Genomic DNA, 24,159 nt, shown 5'->3' with positions numbered 1-24,159 from the left:
AGCGTGCAATATTCTCCACCGTTGTATCCAATTTCCGACATTCATCACTCGTTATTGAAACCTCTTTTAAAATTCCAGTTTCCTTGTGCAATACGGCTCCCCAAGGCTGGCAATTCAATCATAACAAGTGATACCCTTCCCTGTCTGGGTGTCTATAGAAATGCCATCAATACATTTGCTGAGAGGCACCATGCTGCTGCTCTGCAGATAACCCTCTATCATTTTTCATACAGCAGGTTCCTGCTCTGACATATCTGCTGTCTCTACTATTATACAAGTCTTAAGGAAACAGAATTGGTGCTCTTAATGGAGACTGTGTTGACTGAATGAACTATGATGATCTTGGTAATAATATGGCTTTCTGAAAATATGATGGATTGCTTTGGCTGAAATGAAACGTACTGTATGCAGTAAGTGGAATGACAGCCAAGTCAAGATAGAACATAATTCCTCTGGTTATCCTGTGTACTTAAGATGAAACTGTGTTTTTTTTCTAGTGCTTTTTAGAACCATCTCATAGCATCTGTCAATATCTCTCCATCATTGTGTTTACATGGACATGAATAACCCATTTATGATTGATTTTTTTGAAGTATCTTGTTGGTGTTTTAGTGTGTAGACACCTTATTCAGTTTATGAGAAACCCAAATACCTGGAGTACTCAAAAACAACAACAAAAAAAAAACAGGATACTGTTTCATGCATAAAGGTTATCACTGATACAGCTTTATCAGCTTATAAATTGTCCAATATGCACAATGTTAAAAGTTTATTTTTAACAAAATATAATGAAGAAAAAGATACTTAGACCAATTTAGAATAATCAAATCACCAATGAAGTTTATTCTTATATATTCATGTATGTAATCAAAACTGCGATTAATCGCAATTAACTATTGAAAATCTGTATGGGGGGATATGAATAAGCCTTTTGCTCTGTGCTAATGTAAAAACATGTCCTCAAAATGATCATAACAGGGATTAGCCTTAAAAAGGGTTAGCCATGTCCATGTAAACCCATCTATTCTTGCCGTTCTTAGTCTTCCTCTTCATTTATTGTTTTTCTCTCTTTCTACATTCCCAGGTTTTTCTGCCATGTCCTCCCTCCTGTCCCTGGCCTGGGTGCTAGCCTCTTACCACAAACTCCTGCGTGACTCACGTGACGACAAGAAGAGCATGAGTTACCGTGGTGCCCTGGTGCATCTGTTCTGGCGCCTTTTTACCATCTCCTCACGGGTGCTCTCCCTCGCTCTGTTTGCCTCTGTTTTCCACATCTACTTTGGCATTTTTGTGGTGCTCCATTGGTGCGCCATGGCTTTCTGGGTCATCCATGGCGGCACCGACTTCTGCATGTCCAAGTGGGAGGAGGTACTGTTCAACATGGTGGTGGGGGTGGTCTATGTCTTTTGTTGGTTCAATGTGCGCGAGGGCCGGACGCGGTACAGAATGGTGGCCTATTACACACTAGTACTGTTTGAGAATGCCATCCTCAGCCTCCTTTGGTATGCGTATCGTGACCCAGCCACCACTGACGCCTATGCCTCTTTTGCCCTCTGTGGCGTCTTCCTGTGCTTTGCCTCAGGTGTGGCCTGTATGGTTCTCTATTACGGGGTCCTACACCCCATGGGCCCCCGGCTGAGGGTGCTGGCCAGCTCCTGCTGTGCCGAGCTGCTGTGGGGCCTTCCATTACCCCCCGAGGCTGAGCCCATGGCTCCCACACCAGGCCCCCGTGGCTCTCAGGCCACCCCCACACGGGGTCTGGCAGGGGAACACGTGGAATCGGATGAAACAGCCACGGACACCTGCCTTCCGGTTTTCCAGGTGAGGTCCACAGAGCCTGTGGATGCAGCTGGCAGGCCCATCCCGCCTGAGGGTCCTCTCATCAAGATAGACATGCCCAGAAAACGCTACCCAGCCTGGGATGCACACTTTGTGGATCGGCGCCTGCGCAGGACCATAAATGTGCTGCAGTACATTAGCCCTAACGCGGTGGGTATCAGGTATAGGGACGGTCCGCTTCTTTATGAACTCCTGCAGTACGAATCCTCCCTCTGAAGGCATCTTCTCCCACGGCTCCGTCACTTCCTCAAACACACCACAACGCACACGCGTTTCCTTTTTCTCACGCCGCTCCTCCCCATCTCCAGATATTATCTCTTTCCATTTGACTCTCTCCCCCTCTCCTCTCTCATCACTCAATTTTTTCTGCAGGAGATGTGTGTTAGCCAACCGAAAATCTGTCAAGACAGTCTAAACACACAGTCATGATTTATTTTTGGAAAAAGAGAAAATTATGAACCTACAGTATCTGATGTGATATATACAGAAGTCTCATATAAATCCCTCTGCGTTGATAGAGGAGGGTTCTGTATGAGTTTGTAGATAACATATGAATGTTTCATTATGAAATGTGTTTAATGCATTATACTGTATTGGTGATTCAACCTGTGAATACTTGTGAAGGGCATATTGTATGTCCCTGTGACATGCGACTGGCGCAAAGCCTGATGGGAATGATGGAGGAGAGTCTCAGAGGGGGCAGGTCTTTGCACATCCCGAACATTTACTGCCATTCTTTATGTAAATTATTAAAATGTATGATGATGTTTACCAAGTCCTTAGAGTTTAAAAAAAGCACTGAAATCTATCATGATACTGTAAATTACAGAAAGGACACAATCAAAGTTGTTTCTCAGAGAAACACTTCTAAATGGATTTTCCCTCTGTGAGCTGACGTGGCTCAAGTGTATCCTGGCTGTACTATTTTTGTTCAAAATTCTAAATCGTAATCGCATCATGCATGGAAGAAAAAAGAAGCACACTGACCTTCAATCAGTTACACCCACATGTTCAATTTTTCCAGTGCAGACTGCCCTCCAGCGGAGGCAAGCTGTAACGGCATGCCTTACTTTGCCCATAGATCTGACAGCACATTATATTAAAATAACCACACAATAAAAGGAATGTAGAATGTAGTAGAAATGAGCACAATGTTTTCTAAATTGGTGGGTAGAAATCATAATAAAAAACATTCCAAAGACTTTTTTAAAAGATTGTAAGTGTCTAAGGGTAGAAGGGTACAAATGTGTCTGAACGCACATTTTCGTTTGAAGTGCAAAGACAGCCTTCAAGGAATCCTCCACCATTCCCTTCTGAATCCTAGAAAGTACTTAAACAACCTCCCTATTTTGCTTTTTTATTAATCAACAAATATTTTAAGTTGATTAATATATGCTTATTCGGTGCAAATACTTGTAATAAGTTCTCAAAAAAATCTGAGAAGATATTTCTATGCTATTATACTTCAGTGTGTATTTGTGTCCACATTTACAGTCATTGACATAACTATTTTTTTGCCAGAACACACACTTTTTTAAATAACGACAAAATGTTGTGCAGTACAGTGTTATAAAAGTATACTCCTCAACATCAGTGTACCCTCACAGAGGTTATACTCTTCTCTGGGTGCACGGGGCAACTGTTCTGGCATCAGCCAGTGCAGTTGAAACAAAGCCAAATCGCATCTTTCAGTACTGTCTTTCCGATTTATCTGCCCCCTTTGAACCAGTAGAAGTCATTGCAAAATGTGTGCCATCTATAGGCCTGCTGTGCAGCAATTATACACTAATGTACATCTCCCAGCTAAACCCTGCGGGAGCTCTCCACTACGGATACCCACGTAAAGACTGCTGTATTCAGTCATGAGAAAAAAGACAGAAATTTAAAAAAAAAAACATGCCTTCTTAGTCAAAGGAGTTTGACTACAATTTTCAGAGAGGGCTACTGAACAATTCATGAGAAAAAATGAATGCATTTCATACTCCAATTTTATCTATTTACTCAATGAATCATCCGAATATATATAATGTGTGTTTTTTACATTGCAGTGTTTGGCATGACGTTAGTATGAGGCATTAATGCACCCAACAAGGGATGCCCAAGAGCCCTACACACAAAAAGAGATTCCTTTGTCTTGGCTCACTGGCGTTCTGCTTCGCTGTGGCCATGTGTGCCTGCTAACATCGTACTGTAAAAAGCGGACGCCATGTAAGTCCAGGTCAAAGGTGAGAGGGGGGTTTTGCCAGGGTTGGAAAAGAACACAATGACAGATCGTGATAAAGGGCCTGACTAGCTGGACTGTGTTTATCTCTCGGCACGTGCTGTAAAATCTACAGTATGTGTAAGGATATCTAGCTCGGTGTGAACGCATGCTCATGTCTCCTACGCCCTTTACCACAGCTCTGTCCTCTTGCCGATTGTTCGGCTCCATCCCCGGTTGCTGCTCCGCCCTCTTCCCCATCTCTTTGGTGCTGGGGCCTTGGCGCACTCCCCCACGGAAAAAACACTCTCACACTCTCTGGTAACTGAACAATGGGGTTGAGGCTGAACAACTGGAGATCCTGACATGAGAACATGCAATGAGGTACACTGCCATAACCAAGAGCTTCAACATCCAGGGGTCTGCCGCCCTTCTTCGGCTTAAAAAAAAGCGATGTTCAGCCCTGAGTAATTGAGAACTGTTGGGTCAGCTTGGGTGGAGCAAACGTCACCATATGTATAGATATACATGAGTATGCAAACAACCAACTTGTTCATTGTTTACCATAGTAGCCAGTTCCTCTCTGTTGTAGTGAATGAACAGCCATGTTACTAGTTAGTCGATGAATTAATGAATAATAAGTATTGTAAACTAAAAAAAAAAATACAGCCAAAACAGGGGTTCCTCAGGACCAACAAACAAGACCACTGAACCAGCTGACTCAGGGGTGTCTCAATGCAGTTCTCATCCCCAGGCATGTCCTCAAGGGTCTCCATTTTTTCCTTAACATAACGCATCCTGGACCACTCCTCGGCTGGGATTGTACCACTAAATTATGGTTTGCACTTTTTTTTGTTTGTTTGTTTTCTCGAGAATGACTGCTCATTCCTTTATCGGGGTTGGGGGGCGTTTTTTGTGGTAGTTGGCTGCCTGGCGTATGGTGCATCCTTTCTAAACACTGCTGACCTTTTCCAGACGTGGACGCATGTCCAAATCAGGTGCAAATACACTGTGACTCATTCATTTGTGCACGCATGTGTGTGTGCGTGCGCGTGCGTGTGCGCGCGTGTATGTGTGTGTGTATGTGTGTGTGTGTGTGTGTGTGTGTGTGTGTGTGTGTGTGTGTGTGTGTGTGTATGTGTGTCTGTGTGTGTGTGTGTGGGACAACAGTATTATATAGCATCATAAACAAGATGTACAAATGGGCTGCATTTCATCTAGTGGTGCTTAATGTCGTAAAACGCGTATTATGCTTGCTTAACTGTGTCATTAGAATAGTGGTGATGACGGTTAATTAATTGATTTAAAAGACATAGAGTCTATATGTACAAGTCTGGATTTTTATTAAACATATTTTACGTATTACTACGGAACAATCATGCCACATTCTCTATCTAGTTAAAAGGATAAGATGGTTAATGAGTGGGTTGTAGTTTTTTTTTTTTTTTGTTTTTTTAATTATACACGGGTTTCAAGAGCTAAGCTACACAAGGGTGCAAGTGGAAGCTATACAGTGTTCAGGCTGCCACACAATACCATAAACAAGGTCACAAAGAAATCCCCCGCAGAGAATTGTTTCTGTCAGGTTACCCGCCCGACTCCACATCCCTCGACAGCCGCAACACACAGCAAGAGCGTTTGAACAGCTTGTTCTTCTCAGTGCTTGTTGTGCCTTGTTACTTTGGGTGCTTCAATCCAGCCATGGCAGCCAGGTCCGCAAACAACAATGTCTTTCTTTACTCGTTTCATGTGCCAGCACACTCACTCAAGATAATGACAACAACCAAACAGTATTCTCACTGTCTGTCTCCCCAAACCAGATCAAGCCAAGTTCTCAAATCTGTCAGCTCACGCCATTAAGTCTTTTATCCACAGGACTGCACTGTTTCTTAGTTACAGTGTCACAGCTAAACTTCACAGCGTGACAGAACCAAGCGGTGGGCGTGTGAAACCCACTTATTGGTTCTGTCAAAGACATCGGAGAAAAAGTAAGGCAATACTGAACATCTTCTGTACTTGAACGTAGGATTTTTCATCTTTATTAGCAAGCTGAATCGACAGCAGCCCCAACTGATTCAGCAAGTTACAATTAGCAGTTTGGACTGAGCTCAAAAAAAGTTTTGGACTGTTTGATGGATAGTCTTAATGGATGCCAGCCACGAGCGTTTTTGGTCGACGATTGTTTTGTACTTTTGTCTATGCCTTTACATCTTCTTCTGTCTTGCAATGATGAATGATTTGTAGTGCCAAGACGTAAAATTTTCTGTGTTGTTTGTCTTGTGTGAAAAATACATCCTCTAGCCAAAACAATAATGCCTGCAGTTGGAATAAAACACGGAAGAAGTCCATGATGACAAAATGCACAAAAAAAGGGGGAAAAAAGAATTTTCTTACAATGGAATGATGAAACAGGCCCGATCACAGATTCACTTTTGAATAACCTCATTTCCCAATTTTCCCACCACCTCCCAGCATGCCTTTAGAAGTCATTGTGAGGTGACCCTCAACATTTAGCATGGAAGTGCTCTTGACTGCACAACAAACCCTCTGATTTCTGCATTAATGTGTAGCAACAGGTCATTGTAGTGTTTGACTTTCAGTCTGTACCTTTGTGTCATGACCATCTGTTTGGCCATTGGAGCAGGTCAGATGATAAAACGGTGCATTTTTCTTTTTTACGTTTGATCCTCTTTTTTTTTTATTTGTGTTAATAACCTGGTGCTGAATAAATACATTTAAAAGGTGCTACCGCTGTGGACTGCAGTCCACTTTTTTAGCTTTCTGATAGCATAGCCTTCCGGTTGACTTAGAGGGCCTCACAGTCTCAAAAATGCTCGAGAGCTAGCACCTCAAATCCACACAGTTTACAGCAAAACTCAACTCTCAATGGTGCCATTTTGATTTTCCAACCTGCACAAAAAACAACTCTGTTCCTCTGTTCATATAATGTTTAATATACTGGGTTCAGCATACAGTATGTTTTTGTTTTACTATAATTTAATCTGCACTAGGATTTTCTTTTTTCTTTCTTTTCTCTGAGAGAATGAAACTGGCAGATGATAAAATGCATCTTTTTGGCACAGGAGCACAAATGTACTTCTGCTACTGGAATTTGGGTATCAAAAAATATATAGAACGTGATTGCTGTGTTGTAAATTACTGTCATCTATATGTCCTTAATCTGTGTGTATCTATTTTTGTTGTTATTGTAGAATTGGCTGTAATATTTTGTTTAAAAATGGATTTGATATTCCAATGAAGCGACTATGGTTGTCATATTACTTGCTGCTGATTTTTGAAATTGTTATCAAAGGTGTTGGGAAATATTGCTTTGTTTATATTCAATCAATTTCTAGATTGTGTTAGCTTGTTGGTGTATTTCACAAATCTATCAGGATACTCCCCTAGGCTATATGATTTATGTGGGGTATTCAAGAAGTTGGCACAATGTCAGTGAGCAAAATCCGCTACAGTCTGTAGCATCTTTATGAAAGTGTACTCATACCACCTATGTTGTGACTGAGAACATATAAGGAATGATTTCTTTGTTGTTGTTAAATATAAAATGTAAGTAAATTGTTTCATGGAATCCCCGTTCTTTAAAAAAGCAAAACTGATGTCCTATTTTTGGGAACAATATGAATATTATTAATAACATATGGTGCTAAAGTTCTTTTTGTATGTTTTGGTTTTTAGATGAAAAGAGAAATATTATGCTGAAAATGTAATGTTAAGCCTTACTGTAGATTCATATATCAGACTGTTCATCCCAGAAGAGAAAAATAAATATAGTATTTGAAAGTGCAACATATCAGTGCTGTATTCGCATGCACACCTCACATCTTGACAGATGAAAGCAGCTGCAGTACATGGCCTACACACAGTGAATGTGTCCTAATATAATGCTTCACAGTAGATAGAGCTAATCAAAGGCCTGCACACGCACACAGGTGTTTTCATTTGCTCTGATTAGACCTGTGCAGTTAAAGCTGTGCATTCTGCTGAGAATTACTGTAGGTGGCGACACCAGACTAATGCACTAATAAGAATGATAAAAGAAAGTTAGGGAGTGACAATCAACCTGAGAAAAGGCTAATCAGGAACAATAAGTGAAAACACCTGTGTAGTTTGACAGCCTGTGTAGAGGCTTCTAAAATGGGTGTACTAGATGCAATCATTATGCAAGTCACTGCACTAACCACCGCCACATATTATGAAGCATATGGGAACAAAATCTAAAATACAGATGTTCAGACACTTTTTTTATATATAACTTGCAGGGGCAGTTCTAGGGTCAGTGGACATATGCGAAGGATGCATCTCTGCAACTCAATCATCAGAAAAAAATGTTGTCATCGTACATCTCTGTAAACCATGGATATGTTACATGTGTACATGATTACCGGCACGTTGAAACTTTATGTTTCGGTAACATTGTGGCAAACTTGGTTAGGTTTAGGCACATAAAAAACACTTGGTTATGGTTAGTAAAATAACTTGTTTTGGCTTAAAATGGAAAAGCAGCTTATTTGTAATGACCTTCAGCTTTTCATGCCACTAACCCACAGTTGAAAAACAGCAACAGGCCACTGCAAAACACCCATGTTGTTTGTTGGTCTCGAACAGCGGTCTGCCATCTGGCAGGCGTCTCACCAAAGTGACAAGCCATCCACCATCCCCTCCACCTCCAGATGACAAAGACAGTACAAAATGTGCAAATGTAAGGTATTCGTGGTTTGCAGAAATGTACAACATTTTCTTCTGGCGACTAGGCTGGTCTGGGGTTGTCCTTTATGGGCAAATTTTGCCCCCAAAAAAACAAGTACAGCCCCACAAACCGAAAACAGACCTACCGACTTCAGATCTGTAGTTTAGCATTTAATGACATCAAAAATCACCTTAAGAGGGCATCAAAGTGAGATTACTTGACCACCCCTAATAGCAGATGCAATACCCTTCACCTGCTTTATACACCATTTTAGGGAAATAAAGACAGATGCCTATGACATGAATAAAAAGTAAACAACTTACCTTTCTTTTACTGGCAGCCAATCTTGTGAGTGCTTGGTCTCTTCTCAAAGTTCAGATCCTCTCGCTGTATTTATGCATGTTTTTGTCTTTCTCCACTTGCTCTATCTGCCTCTTTCTGTTGCCGTCCTTCTCCTTCCTAGCAAAAAAGAGATAGGAAACAGCTATTGTAAACAGGCTGTCAAAACATTATTTTGATGCTCACTTTGCCTCTCAGCTGCATTTCTAGAGTGTTTTTAAACTTAGGGGCTATACTTTATTTAGAGGAGTAAGGGGGTTGCTTGGTTGTGACATCATATTTTCTTATTTAATAAGCCTCCCCAGACCTACAAATGTTTTTCCTTGAACCTCTACCCTCCCTTCAACATAAATACCCATATTGCGCATATTGTGGCTATAATACATGGTGTTAAAAAAGAAAATGATTTAAATGTTCATCAAAAAAGTTGGCAATTTTCTGTCAGTTTGCCAGCTTATTAAAATCAACTAATCGTTTCGGCTGTACTTGTATAAACTGGTAATTCAATTTATGACAAATCATCAAATTTAGTAAACTCCTCTTATGTTTCTGGTGCAATAAATCTTAATGTGTAAAGTAACTAGTAAATAATGCTGTCAGATAAATGTAGTGCAGATAAAAGTACAATATTTCCCTCTGAAATGTAGGCTAATGCAGTAAAAGTATAAAGTGACATGAAAAGAAAAGTAAATAACAAGTACCTCAAATTTGTACTTCAATACAGTCCTTGAGTAAATGTTCTTTACCTGTAAAACGCCTATTGTGTATAAAAATATTGAGTAATAGTTAAAAAGAGAGATTTGGGGCTTTCCTAAAGACAATTAGGAAAACTTGACAACATTTCTAACTCTCCTAAAAGTGCGAAGTTTTCATAAAACTGTTAAAACCTTCAAAACAATTTGAGCATTTACATCAAAGACGTTACAACGACGACGACGATGTTACAGTCACCTGAGCACAACAAACCATTATCAGCATTTCTAGCTATAATTCTTTAAGCCTAAAGTGAGTCTCTGTCACTTAACACTTTTATATATTATATAGTATATTTTATTATAAGCTATTTTATTACATTACCCGAAAAGCTGCCCACGAAGTGACACTGCTTCGTCAAACTGCCTCAAACCGTGTTAATCACTGTCATTAACAGTTGCAGCTGTTTTGGTTTGTGCAAAGCAAAGCATGCTGGACCAGTTCAACGCCCAAAATGGCGGCACGATTGAAAAGTTTTGTCTGTTTTATCCGAGTTTTTCTTCTTTACAGACTATTTCTCTAGTTGTGTTAGCGACACGGAAGCGGGCAGTTTTCACACGGGTGACACGCCGGCATTTTTCTCTAACGGTTGTGGATTAAGTCAAAAACCGGGATGGCGTTTTGCTATCAGCTCAAATTCGGGCATCACTTTACCAGTGCTAGGCTAGGCTAAGCTAGGCTAGCAAGCTAACTACTTTCAGATGAGTGCTGGTTAAAAGCTTCGGTAGTTATGTCTCGTCTTACCTGGGTGTCCACGCTGAACTGAATATGAAGAAGAGGACCTTTACGTAGAAATGGAGGATGATGTGAAAAAAGTGAAAAAGGTAAGTCAGGCAGTTGACACAGCTAACGTTACTTTTCATGGCAAGTTGACTAGCTAGCATGCTACCGTGCTAGTAAGTCGGACCTGGGCTAGTTTAGCTGCTAGCTACATTTAGCCGTTAAACATCAGTGAACAGATGCAAAGCACCCAAAACACAGACAGGTTTACTGTCTCTTCAGTCAGTCAGCGTTATCTTAAATGTGAGAAATGTGTAATTTACCAAATGGACATTTACGTTAAAAAAAATGCGACGTTAAGTTAGTTGAGGCGCAACAGATTTAGCCTTAAAGAGCGAGTAAATTGCTAACGTTAAGTTTAAAACTTTACTGTTACATGTTAAGGATTAACGGTTAAATAACGCTTATCGAGGAAAAAACAACGTCCATTGTATGAAGTTGATATATAAACAAATCAAATAAAAGACTGAGCATTAAACTCATATGGAAAATAAATCACAAGAAATAAATTGCAATATAATAAATAAAAGAAAAATAACAAAAATGTCAGAAAGAATAATACCTAAATGTTTTTGTTAAAATGCAAAGCATGTTTGGTCTTCACGTAATTTAATGGTTCCTTGAAATTTAGTATCTCATTCGTAAAGACATAGGAAAGTGGTCTTACATAAAAATAAAAATCTACAGTGGATATGGAAAACTAAGAAAATTCATGGAATCTCGTTTTCCAGGCCTGGGAAAGTCACGGAATTAATAAAAGTCATTTAAAGTTTTTGAAAAGTCATTAAATTTTGTTGTGTGCAATTAAATGAATTGTTAAAGTGTTTTTTTAATAGATAATCCTCCACGTAATGTAAAACCAACGTAACTAATTATTAGAGATTGGAAAATGTTGTTGTTTAAGTTTCATATTTTGATTAATATTGTAAGTATTACACTACTGTGAGATGGGAGAGCAAAGTCAATTAACTGTAAAATTAAAACATTTGGATATGATTTAGTCTGTGCAGTATGATACTGGATAATCCAAACACTTTTGGAAAAAATAAATTGCTAGATTAGCTAATTTTGTTGTTATACTAGCCTACTTAAAAGAAAATCTTGTGCCCCAATAGGAGAGCAAGATGCTCCCAAGACGCTTGCAAACTCAAAACAGGCTATCTAACTACATAAAACATACTAAAATCCCGCTTCAGGTGGAATCAGTCTCAGCAATTTAGATTAAATGTCACAATTTACTATACCATTACCATTTAATATAATTTTATATATTGGTAAATAGCAGAATTAAGGGGAATCAACCTACAATTCTGTTTGTCAACAGTATAAATTGTGAACGATCATTCAGTTTTATAATGGGTCTGGTCTGTGAAAAGTGATAGAAAGTTTTGAAATTTTGTCAAAGAAAATGTGTGGAATCCCTGATTGTTTAGCCATATCACCTTTTTTTCAGTCCACCATTAGAACACCAAATTTAGTATCACTATTTTCCAAATTAGGAGTTTGAGGGTTCTTTTACAATATCCAATTGTAAAACAGTTCCCCAAAACTTCCTACATTAATACATGCAAAAAATACATTTTCAAGAGTTTCATTCTTGTATTCACAGAAAACAGTGTTGTTCGTATCAGTGTTCAATCTTTTTCTTAAAAACTCATTACAAGGATTAAAAAAAAAAAACATTTATAATTTTAAAATGAGTTTCTGTAGCTTTTGGTGAAATAGGGAGAGGGAGGTATCTGGTCATGATTCATTAAGAATAATAAAAAGAATAATAATTTATTAAGAATAATCTTTCAATGTTATATGTAATCATACTTTATAAAGAATTATCTTTAAATTATATATATATCTTGGTAAAGGGAAAATAACCAAGGTGAGGGTGCCCCTTTTAACTTTATTTGTGCATTTTTTTCTCCTTAAACATCAGTATGTTTTTACTTGTTATAGTTGATATTGATTTAATCACTCATTTTACTTGGTTGTTGTGTAATCCAGATGTGTTAAGACATAGTTTCATTGTGGTAAATAAAATGTAACCAACTGAAAATGAAAATATTGGCCATGGTTGTATTAATTAGACTAATGGTTTATCTTGCTAACAGTGAGGGTTCAGTAAAAGGTGATGCGAGCACAACCAGGGTTCGGACATAAATAACCCTCGTTGTGATGTGCAGGCGTGAGCCATGGAGTATCTGTGTGCTCAACATAAGCTGTCAAAGGCAGCGGTTATCAGTGTCAGTCATGCTAAGGGGAATCCTTGGCTGTGCTAACCATCCTGCTCTCTCTCACACTTACAATACATACACATCCTGTCTGCTGATGACGTTTGATATGGAGACAGATCAGTATGTTCAGACACGTAGCTGACATTTCTTTTATCTTTAGTACAGAAACAAGGGACATGTTCCCCTCCGTTCTTCTCATAGGTACAGGAGGAAACTAAAGGGCACCACATCTAGGCAGGACATGACATTGATAAGCTCTTACAACCTGAGCAGTTTAATGAGAAGTGAAGTGTCTGAGGTTGACATCTTTGATATGACTATCCATGACAAAAACACTAATGTGACTTACAAGGTAGGGGAGGGTGTTATGGCTGTAAAATACTATCAAGGTATTTAGGGTATTTTTGCGACAACAATATTCTTTACGATTATTAATTTCAAGAACATACAACTGCGACAAATGCGTGTTATTGATGCATATATCAACATAAATATAGTTTGCTTTCACTGAGCTGAAATTATCAGATTATCCCTTAGGTATTTAATTTGTAAACAACAGTGACTCACAGTGAGATTCAGAAAAATATACTCAAAAGTATTAAAAGTAAAAGTACACAGCGCAGAAAAAAATCTTTAAAAATAAATAAGTAAAAATACAGTAAAATAAAAAGCCCTTAAAAATAAAAATCAAACATAGAAAATTATTGAAATGTTTTTCAAAATTGTCAGTGGCAAAGGCCTATGTAACTCTTTCATGTTTTTTGTGGAAAAAATATATAAATGTAAAGCAACCAGTAACTAAAGTTGTCAGATAAATGTAAAACATACAGTTTTTCCCTCATAGATGTAGTGCGCTAAAAGAATATAGTGTCATTAAAAGAAAATACTAAATCAAAGTAGAAGTACCACAAATTTGTACTTATATAGAGTACTTGAGTAAATGTAATTCATCGCATTTCACCACTGCTAATAAGTTACCTACTTTTGACCACAGAGCAGATAGATTCAAAGTTAATGCATTTAAGTGCTTGCCTATCAGCGTTGTAGCTTTCTGTAAAGGTAGAAATTATGTTTTCAGCTTTGTTTAACTTGTTATGACCTTTATTTAGCACCTGCTGGTCTTGACTGATCACATTTATTTTTAGGGATCAGTGTCATCAGTGCTTACAGTTCTTGTATGTGCCACTTGGTGGTGATAATGAACAACATTTTGCAGATGCATCTTTGATATTCACTATATCAAGTATTAATGATTACACAGGTTCAAGACAAAGCTCAGACACCTTCATATGATAACATAATAGTGTTACTTTCACGTTTCTCGTTTAAGTATGTGGAGAAGTTAATCTGACAGTTTGACTCACATATGAGCTTGCTTTGAGTCCAGCTGGTGTGGTGAGGTCTTACAAACACTAAACAAATGAAGAATGAACAACATCCTATGCAACAGAGTTGCTGCAGCTTAGATCTAGAAAGGCAAGGATATGTCGAAGTATTTTACCTCGCCACTGTAGAAAACTTGTTCATAATTTTTTAGAAGTATGGGGGACAAATACAACCTGGATGGCTTACAATGTAATGGTAGACAAAAGTCAAATTTTGGTTCATATGTCTGTTTAAGAGTAACAGTTATGTGCGAGTTTGGTACAGTGAAGACAGAAAAACCTAGAACGCATAATAATAGGTGTATTTTAATATATTTTGAACAGACAGTGGACAGAATTGTAAAAAAGATACAATCCTCTCGCTGGGGACAGAGGGAGCATTGGGCCCACTGGTAATTTCGGCAAACAGTTGTCTTGATAAAAATAAGAATCATTGGAACACTTTTGTATCACATTACACAAACACTTCCCAAAAGACAAAGCATCACATAGGGTATGAAAATGAACACCATCTCTCATGTTATGAAATTGAAAATACAAAACAAATACAATTTAAAAAATAATAATGAAAATAAATGTATGCATTAGGAGAACCTTTTCATTCGTTCATAGTTCCACCTTGGCTATGTTTAAACACTGAAAGCACGAGAGCCCTGAAAAACTAAATTATTAACTGATCAATAGGTTTTAGTAAAAACATTTTTAAGGTGAAAAAGTCAAATTCTGTGATTCCAGCTTCTTAAATGAGAGCATTATCTGGATCCTTTATGTTAGTAAACTGAATATCTTGGGGTTCTGGACAAAACAAGACATTTGACGACATCATCTTGGGTTTTGAAAAACACTTTTTTCACAATTCTTTGACATTTTATAGCCCAAACAACTCATCGACTATTAAATTGAATAATTGAAAAAATTAATCGACAGTGGAAATAATTGTTAGTAACCCGCCTACAAAGTATCCAAATCTCTATCATCCTGGTTATTAGCACAACTGCATTAACCATCACAGCCGTATAGATTCCTCTTAGTCTATTTGGAAATTATTTTCCAGTTTTCCTGCATTGTTCTTAAGCGTGAGAAAGTTTGAAAGGCCACCTGCACTTGTTGTCATCTTGGTCATTACAGCACAAAAAGCCGCACGTCATCCTCAGTCATGCTTCTTAGTAGACATTCTCCAAATAAAGACACTTTTTTATCTTGAGGCCTTTCAGTGGGGTCAACTACAGTAGCTCTCATCTCACATTTCACAAGGACAAGCTATAAAATGTTAATGCACTTGTCTTCAGGAGCTGTGTACTGTTAAATAATGTACTGGTCATTGGTTGTGCTGTTCTATGGAGTCTTAAGTAAGTGTGTTCAGATGTCTACATATCAGACAGCAACCAAATTATGAGTACGGTATAAGAGCAAAATACACCTTTCTGACCATTAGCTGCACCCATCAGTGTTGTTGGTGCATTCGCTGAACTGAGTAAAGATGAATTACTAAAACTTAACCAAGGATTAAGGGTTGCAACGCTAACTTTTTGGTTTTCCTGCTGTAGATATTGCTAGCAAATGTCTTGATAGATTTTATGTTTGTAGAAAAAAAGTTGCCACATGGACCTTTTGATAAGTTTGCTGAAAAAAGAGCAGTTCATCAGATTGTGTGCACTTTTGAGTCCTACTGAATCTGCAGTAAAAACAGCTTTGCAGATCTGTAGTTAGCATGATAGAACACATAACAACACAGCCTGTGTTTCTGTGGTTTTGCAGTGTTGTGTATAGACATCAGCTGCAAAGCTGACTGAGTGATGCAACGCTGCAATCACATCACAGTAAAATATAAAGATCTGTAGCAAAAGTTATTACCATTACACTCTCTCTTTTGTCTGTCTTCAATCTGTGAAGCAACTTTCAAAACAAGACCTGAAAGTCACAGTTTTTTTTAAAGAGTTTCAATATTCAAAGCATGTATGCGTGTGCCACACAGGAAGTTGTGGCTAGTCCCCTTCCTGTTCTTGTGCCTGAATACAGAGCTCATGACACAGAGACAGAGACACTTCCCTTCCTCTGTGAGGGGGTTACACCCCTCACTGAGTTTGATACTGTTTGTCTGTCACCAGTTAGCAGCTGTCACCGTGTGTAAGAGGAGGCAACAGGTGACTAGATTAGACGGTGTGAGCGTAGCAGCATCCGTGGCCAGGCGACTCTTGTAGCGTGAGGCTTCATGGAGAATGAGGTAGGCTTTTTAAAATGCTTTGAATATCGAAACATGCTTGTAAATGTTATGCATAGTCTGAACACCACGGACAGTGTCTCAAGGTTTTTAATTAAGCACACTTAACTGAGCTCTTAAACTGTGCGACAGTTTTGGCATTTACCAGTTGATATGAATGATATGATTTAATGTTTTTTTTAGTGTCCTTTTGCAAGCAAAGCAGTACAGAGGTTCTAAAGTAAATACGACATTTTTAAGAGATGAAGTAAAGCGTTTGTTATTGTGTGGCAGTCCTCCTGTGGCAGTTGATATTTTGAGGTCGATGTAAAGATGTGGTTCTTTGTCATGTTTTTACTGACTTCCACTGCAAACCCCTCCGGTATTACAAAACGCTGTTTCCTTTTGCACATGCTATGGTTGACATTTGAGCAACTCGTATTAGGTAACATGGATGGCTTTACATCTGTTGTGTCTGACTCTGCAGCGCCATGAGGAGGAGCACGGTCAGCAGAATTAAAAGGCATATAAGCACCACTGTCAACAGAAGTTTGATATATTTCTGCTTGTTTTTGGGGGAGGATGTTTAACTTGTAGCTAAATCAGCTTTATTGTCTTGCCAGCCCTTTGCAACTATGTCATATATATGTATTTGACATGAACAGGCCTGTAATTATCGGTGATATAGTGCTTCATAAAGGATAGTGGTTTATAATTCAAAAAGTTTGAAATGCTACATATCCACACAAATGGAGTCTCATTCCTTATTGCAGTCAAGGTGGTTTGACAATCCTCTGATTTCTCTCATATCCTCTTTGTCTTTTTTCATTAGCCTGGTATCGTGTCTCCTTTCAAGCGAGTCTTCCTGAAAGGCGAGAAGGGAAGAGACAAGAAGGCCCAGGAGAAGGCCACTGAGCGCAGGGCGCTCCACACTTTCTCACTTTCTCAGCCTGACCACCGCATCGACCCTGACATCCTGCTTAATGACTATATTGAGAAGGAGGTCAAAGTGAGTGTGACTTGCAGAGATGTCAAGTCCTCACTCATATGTTAAAATGTTGTAGCACTATTTTTAAGGAGATAATGACATATTAGGATACAGTTTGGGTTTTTCTTTTTCTTACTTTTTTGTTGTTGTCATTGTTTTTTGTTTATCTCTTAATATAAAGTTTGTGCATGTTTTGTCCTGTCTAGTACTTGGGGCAGCTTACATCAGTTCCAGGATACTTGAACCCATCAAGTCGCACAGAAGTGCTGCAGCTCATTGACAATGCAAGGGTACGTATCTGATTGTCTATCAATGTGTTTCTCTACCTGAAGTGCCATATATCAGTATTTGGTTTTGGTGTGAGTTGCTGGTTGTGGAGTCGTCTCCCTTTTCTAGATTATAATGGAAATCATGATGTGGTTACTCAAGGTAATCCACAGACCAGTGACCAGTTTCATTTAGGAACTTTTGTCTTCTATCAAACCACACCTGCCAACTCATATCGCCGAGCAGAAGGAAGCATGCATCTACTCATGGATGAGAGGCTCGTGCTCTTGACAGTGCGAGATGTAAACATTAATGGCGTCCTCCTCAGCTTAGCTGTAACATTAGCTAGCTCAAGTGGTGCTAGGGGAGCTAGCAGTAGCTGCACGCTTCCTTCCTTATTTTTAGCAACTGGGTCATAGTTTCTGGAAAGAGATTGCTATTGAGTTTTTTAAAATATTTTTTGAGGGACTTTGAACTCCACAAACCGATTATATTCCATTGTATTGGAGAGAAGCCAGACATCTTTAAGGCCGATATCTTCAACACTCTGCAACTCACATTAAAAGCAATCTAGATTGTTAAAAAGCACTACAGGTAAGAGGAAGCACATATTTTTGATTTTGAGGTGAACTGTCCCTTTATGTGTTGTTCATGCAAACAGAGTACAGTTGTTAAAGACTTCAATGTTTTTATTTTTTATGGTAAACTCTAATAGAAAAGTTGTTACATAAGAGGAATAATTACCCACTTTGTTTGTCTGTGTTATTCCCAGAAGTCCCATCAGTTGGCAGGCCAGCTGACAACAGAACAGGATGCAGTAGTGAGCTTGTCGGCGTACAACATAAAGCTTGTATGGCGAGATGGAGAGGACATCATCCTGAGGGTGCCCATCCATGATATTGCTGCTGTCTCCTACATCAGGGACGACTCTCTACACCTCGTGGTTATCAAAACAGGTAAATATACATGAATATATGAATAAGGTTCCTTTAAATTTTAAGATGCTAAATTAAAGTTGTAAATTTGTCACATATTTAGAAAATGTCTGCAAATTTGGCAAAAAAATCAACATTTGATTAATACAATGTGACTGCGTTATTTTTTTTTCTTTCTATTTTTCAGCCCAGGAGTCAGGAGGTTCTCCTTGTCCCAGCTCGTGTCCTGAGCTCAACAAGTCTCAGACCCTGAGCTCCTTATCAGAGAGTGGAGCTGTGCTTGTGGAAGTCTGCTGTCTGCTTGTGCTGGCTGTTGATAATAAGGTATTATTTTGCATCTGCTGCTTTGTTTCCACCTGCAGTGCTATTTATTACGCGTTTCTATGTAGCACTATGGACAGTGTTAATTACATTTACGAAAACTATGAAGAAAATTATTCAACCTTTTTTTCTTGATGAAAACAAGAGGATGACAAGCTAAAAATAGATTGTAATAATAAAAACTATAAAAACTATACAAGGGAATTGAAACAAACTGAGGGCCAACCACAGTCTAAAGAGTGCTCTCTGTGTTTAAAAACCACAAATGGTAAATTTCAGAATGCACTTCAGTCTGCAGTCAGTCTCACAGAGTAATAAATTCAAATAAAGTTATAAGATGTTATTATAATTCTGAAAGCTTTCACAAACACTTCAGAGTACTGTCCCAAATACGTCTTTGCAGTGGAGCGTGTTAATATGTAACTTTGTTGTCTTTCAGGCGGCAGCAGAGGAGCTGTGTCTTCTTCTCAGCCAGGTCTTTCAGATTGTTTACACAGAATCAACCATTGACTTCTTGGACAGAGCCATTTTTGATGGCGCAACTACACCTACCAGACACCTTTCTCTTTACAGTGGTAAGGGCAAAAAAACGTGATATAATATACAGGGTTCCCACGGTCCTGGAAAACTTGGAAAAGTCATGTAAATAGTAAAAATCCTTAAAAGTTGGGGGAAAAAAAATTTATTTTCTCTCCACACAGAATCACAGAATGAACCATTGACTCTCCGTATATGCCCACATGGCACATAAAATATTTTTAACACTTTCAGCTTTAGGGGAGGGGCATACAACTTTAAAGGGCTGTATTATTTTATTTTATTTATTTATTTTTTTTTAACATACCTGTTTTCTGTCTTTTTATTTATTTTTTAAATTGATTTTCCTCTTGCATTTTTTTGGTGACTTTTATAGAAAACTTTTAAAAAGGTGATTTTTTTCTTTTAAATGTTTGGCTATTTTTAAAAGTAGAAAAATGTGGCAATTTTTGTAGAATATGTAAAAAAAATGTTGCAGTTTTTCATTTTTGTAAATATTTTTAAAGAAAACTACAGCAAAGTTTCATGTGTGTGGTGTCTGTCTGTCTGTGTGTGTAAAGAAAATGGGTTTGGAATGCTGGTTTTCCTTAAAATATCACCAAAATTACACCACTTATTAAATTTCTGATGATCCTTGAACACACCATTACGGGACGCTGTTGTTAGCATTGATTAGAGTTTGAATCTTAAACGATTGAAAAATGTTTGGCGAGTGGGGCAAGGAAAAAATGTGCAAGGTATGAATAAATATGTTGATATTTTGGGTCGTTGAAAAGTTTTGCGATTTAGTCCATGAAAATGTGGGAACCCTTAACAAAGTGTAATATTGTTTTCTCTGTGGGTGTCTTTAGAGTTTCAAGCAACGGATGTTTCAGGAGTCAGATATGAAACCGCAAATATGATCCTGTTTCTGTTTTTTACAGATGATTCCTCAAGCAAAGTGGATGTTAAAGAGGCCTTTGAAGGAGAAGCCAGCACATTGTAAGTACACGGTTAAACCTCAGTGCTTCTATTTTGGAAACAGTGATCCAGAAAGATTTCAACACGTCTCTGGAAAAAGTGTTATACTTTTGCTTGTCAGTCACATGGGCTGCATTCTTCTCTCAGTCCTTTCCAGGTATCTATGGAGGCAGAAGGAAACTCTCCATCAGCATCCACCCCAGCATCCCCTCAGACGAAGACTGCAAGTGAAGGAGAGCTCAGCACCACTGCTGCAGAGCTGCTGCAGGACTACATGACCACAGTATGACCATTTCACCCTCCATTTCTTTGTCCATTTGCGTGTTTGAAAATGTTTGATTCAAGCTGTGTTAGCTCTTGTTTTGACTTTTCAATATCTTTTACTTCCCCTTTAGCTGCGGACAAAACTATCATCACAGGAGATCCAGCAGTTTGCCACCCTGCTCCATGAATACCGTAACGGTGCTTCCATCCACGAGTTCTGTATTAACCTGCGACAACTCTATGGGGACAGCAGGAAGTTCCTTCTACTCGGTACAGCCGCTATATTTCCTCATATGTTATGAACAATGATCTTGTGTCATATTTGTGTAAAAACTACAGTTTTTCACCTTAGAATTATGAGGTTCTATCTGACATTTTACTCAAAATTGAGTTATCCATATATTATTATTATTATATATATTATTATTCTGTGATAACTTAATAATATCGTGTGAGGTGTTTTTTGAAGGTATATTCATATTGGACTTTTATCATTATTGCTATTTGGAATACAAAACTTTGAAGCTCAATATCACTACTCAAAACTAGATAGAACCTTGTAATTCTTGTAATTCTCTCTGGTAGCTCTTATTTAATTTTTTTTTTGTCATATCTGGTGAAATTGTCACTACATCCACACAGCATTGTGTGACACAGATTATCTGAAAAAAGTCAGGTTTCATTTTCTCCTCTGAGTGCTCTAATGGCATTTGCTAAAATCCACCTCAAATGAACAAAACAACCAATCAGAGCAGAGTAATTTGTAACACAGCTGTCGATCGCTGCTCATGAGCTCTACCTAGGCAGCACGGATCAAATATCAAAATTCTGTTAATGCTTGCTTATTTCTCACCTAAAATGCTTTGAAATACTATTTTTGGCGTATTTTTTAGCGGAGTTTTAAGTGGCCTATTATTGACTTTTATGACATTTTCACACTTTGCAAAGTCACTCAAAGGGCCGGATTGGACACTCGGGTAGGCCGATTCTGGACAATCCTGGTTTAAGCAAATATTACACAATTATTTTCATTTAAGTTGCCAAGTGTAGCTCGGACAGATATTGTTAAAAGGGCTTTTGGGTTTTCTGCACCCTCAGCCTGGAATTGTTGCAGAATGACTTAAAACTCAAGGAGCCCGTGTCAATAAATGTTTTTAAATCTGAAATAAAATACTTAGCAGCAGATCTATAGGATGTTGATGTGTTTAGTTTGCCTGGTTGTACAAGTAACAGTTTTTTTGACTCAGATAATTTTCTTTTAATGCAAATTTTAGTGCTCGTGATTTGTATTTTGTCTCCCTTTGTGTCTCTGTCTGCGACTTTGTGTTATCACTTTGACTGTCATGGCCAGGTCTCCCTTGAAAAAGACAATTAAAGAGTTCATCTCAATGGGACCAACCTGGTTAAATAAAGGTTAAATTAATAGAAACATATGTTCTAAAAAAAAAACAAAGTCAAACATTTTCCATGATCATTTGTAACATAATATATAATACCCCCCTGCAGGCCTGCGTCCCTTCATACCAGAGAAGGACAGCCAGCACTTTGAGAATTTCCTCGAGACCATCGGTGTGAAGGACGGCCGAGGCATCATCACAGACAGCTTTGGTCGTTACCGGCGTACCGCCAGCTCCGCCTCCGATTCCACCACCAACGGCAATGGAGCAGTTGGGGGAAGTGCCGCCTCAGACGAAGGCCAGGATGCCTCTGAGGGAGACGAATGGGACCGTATGATCACCGACATCAGTAATGACATCGAAGCTCTCGGTTGCAGCATGGACCAGGACGGAGTGACGCCCTGACGCAGCGGACGAAGGAAGGTATTTTTTTGCAAGCGCTGACGACACATATTGAACAGTAGGCTTGAGCTGAATGGATCAGATGAAGGTGGTCCTTAGCACTGACCTAAGATTTTGGTTAATTGTATTTTCCTCTGATTATCAAGAGGACGTTCCATAGTCCCTACGCACTCAAGAAAAACCTCAACTTATTACCACAAAAACATGAAGTCAACAAATGCACTTATGCAGACCCTGTAGATGGCATGCGGCGTTGGCTATTTTTGCATTTCAGAAGGACTTAAAGCCTCTGATATATATTTTTTAAAGTTTCTTTGATTTTGTACTCGTTTATTGGCAGTATCTGCCACGGCTGTCAGCAATGTAGCGAAAATCTCCAGAGAATATTCCGCTCTGTTTTGAATCCCCTCAAAGACTCTGGAGCCTCCATCAGAGGACTGTGTACATGTTTTCGAAGGCTAAGACTGAGGCTGTACTTGTTTGTGCTTTTGTATAACTATAGGTCAATCAGCTTCATCCACCTGGAGAATTTTGGTTTTCTTCATCTATTTCACATTTTGTGTGTCGCTGTGAGAGTGTAACATTTTTGCTATATGTAATTTTGTTTTTCAATAAGACTCGCGTACCACTCTGTTTTACACTATCATTTTTTTTGTTATCAGTGTTTACTCATTTATATATTTTTGCCTTATTCAAACTGACCAAGGAAATGCTGTAAAAACAAAAATTCTCGCTCAGTTGAAGCGATTGAGTGAGGACTGTTTTTTTTTTTGACAAAGCCAGTTAGGTTATGGCTGATGTAAATTTATGATTTGTGTTCCTCTCCTGCAGGTCATCTTTTTATGTCTTGTGACATTACATTTATCTGTCATTGTGCCTTTACACTGCAGTACTGCTGCCAACTGTCTGTCTCCCGCAGACAGGTAATTATAAACTGTAACTACAGTTGTTGAGCAAATCATGGTTATTAAATAACAGCTACTTTACACTGACTGTCTGTTGTCGTTGTTAAATTACAGCCATTATTATGTTTTTTGAAAAGACACGATTATTATCCTTCAAACCTGTGTGCTGCATTATAAACAGTTTAAAGTGAGACTAACCTTGTTTAAAAGAGAATTGTGCAGGATTTGGTGGTTCTGTGAAAACTGGTAAAAACTCTGAATTAAGCAGTTTCATTTTGCAAATCTATTTTTCCATTGCTGTTCAGCTTGTCGCGGATAGGTCGCTAGCCCAGCACCTGCTAATGTGTGCTTCCCTTTTTTTGATCCAGACGTTTAGGAAGTTGTTATTGGTAGCCGAATTATCCTTAGAGGTCTCTTTTTCTGCAAAACAAACAGATGCAGTGATTCAAACTGACAAAAACACGAAATAAAGCAGTTTTATGTTACAAATCAGCATTTCTCTGATGTTTGGCTCCTCAGAGACTGGCGTTATACTGCAGCACCTGCTAATGTGTGCTGTCTTTTTTTCTGTCAACTTAAGATCTAGATGTTCAGGAGGTTTTACCAGGAGCCAAATTATCCACAAAGGACTCCTGATCTCCAAAACAAAAAGGTCAGGTGTTTAAACTGGTAAAAACACTGAATACAGCAGTTTCAGGTAAAAAAAAACTTAAATAAAAAATATAAAAGAAAAGCTTTTTCCACACTCTTA

General features: G+C 38.5%; 3 protein-coding genes across 5 annotated transcripts in view; 2 read left to right on the top strand and 1 right to left on the bottom strand.

Moving 5' to 3' along the window:
- Positions 1 to 7,846, top strand: part of xkr6b (XK related 6b) — a 76,344-nt gene extending 68,498 nt beyond the window's left edge. Inside the window, exon 3 of the mRNA XM_042504005.2 lies at positions 1,085 to 7,846. Within this exon, the coding sequence (XP_042359939.1) occupies positions 1,085 to 2,055 (971 nt within the window). The 3' untranslated portion in view covers positions 2,056 to 7,846. The remainder of the gene's footprint in view (positions 1 to 1,084) is intronic.
- The window catches only part of mtmr9 (myotubularin related protein 9), a 100,134-nt gene extending 89,828 nt beyond the window's left edge, over positions 1 to 10,306 (bottom strand). The window contains exons 1-2 of one of the 2 annotated variants that reach the window (XM_042504003.2): positions 10,164 to 10,306; positions 9,071 to 9,206 (exon numbers count right to left, since the gene is read on the bottom strand). The gene's annotated coding sequence lies outside the window, so the exon portion shown is untranslated. The remainder of the gene's footprint in view (positions 1 to 9,070; positions 9,207 to 10,163) is intronic. The other variant, XM_088089074.1, reaches the window with a different exon arrangement.
- ccm2 (CCM2 scaffold protein) lies at positions 10,291 to 23,489 on the top strand. 2 transcript variants are annotated; one of them, XM_042504006.2, is made up of 10 exons: positions 10,291 to 10,663; positions 17,265 to 17,441; positions 17,627 to 17,710; positions 18,460 to 18,643; positions 18,810 to 18,946; positions 19,383 to 19,518; positions 20,404 to 20,461; positions 20,588 to 20,723; positions 20,836 to 20,974; positions 22,211 to 23,489. In XM_042504006.2, the coding sequence occupies exons 1-10, from the start codon at positions 10,634 to 10,636 to the stop codon at positions 22,504 to 22,506; spliced, it is 1,377 nt and encodes a 458-aa protein (XP_042359940.1). In that variant the 5' UTR covers positions 10,291 to 10,633; the 3' UTR covers positions 22,507 to 23,489. The 2 variants fall into 2 exon arrangements, with proteins under 2 accessions (XP_042359940.1, XP_042359942.1); XM_042504008.2 differs by lacking the exon at positions 10,291 to 10,663 and adding an exon at positions 16,298 to 16,456.
- Positions 23,490 to 24,159: the final 670 nt, after the last annotated feature.

Source organism: Plectropomus leopardus, chromosome 16, assembly GCF_026936395.1.
Source record: "Plectropomus leopardus strain MGB_pleo_1.0 chromosome 16, ASM2693639v1, whole genome shotgun sequence".
NCBI lineage: Eukaryota > Metazoa > Chordata > Actinopteri > Perciformes > Serranidae > Plectropomus > Plectropomus leopardus.
Note: the sequence above shows the minus strand (reverse complement) of the source record. Positions and strands in the feature narration are given on the sequence as shown.

Excerpts from the sequence above, each read along its gene's own strand:
- ccm2 (XM_042504006.2), top strand. The coding sequence starts at position 10,634 with ATGGAGGATGATGTGAAAAAAGTGAAAAAG. Across the intron at positions 17,442-17,626 it reads ATATTGAGAAGGAGGTCAAA|TACTTGGGGCAGCTTACATC; the intron begins GTGAGTGTGACT and ends TGTCCTGTCTAG. Across the intron at positions 17,711-18,459 it reads AGCTCATTGACAATGCAAGG|AAGTCCCATCAGTTGGCAGG; the intron begins GTACGTATCTGA and ends TGTTATTCCCAG.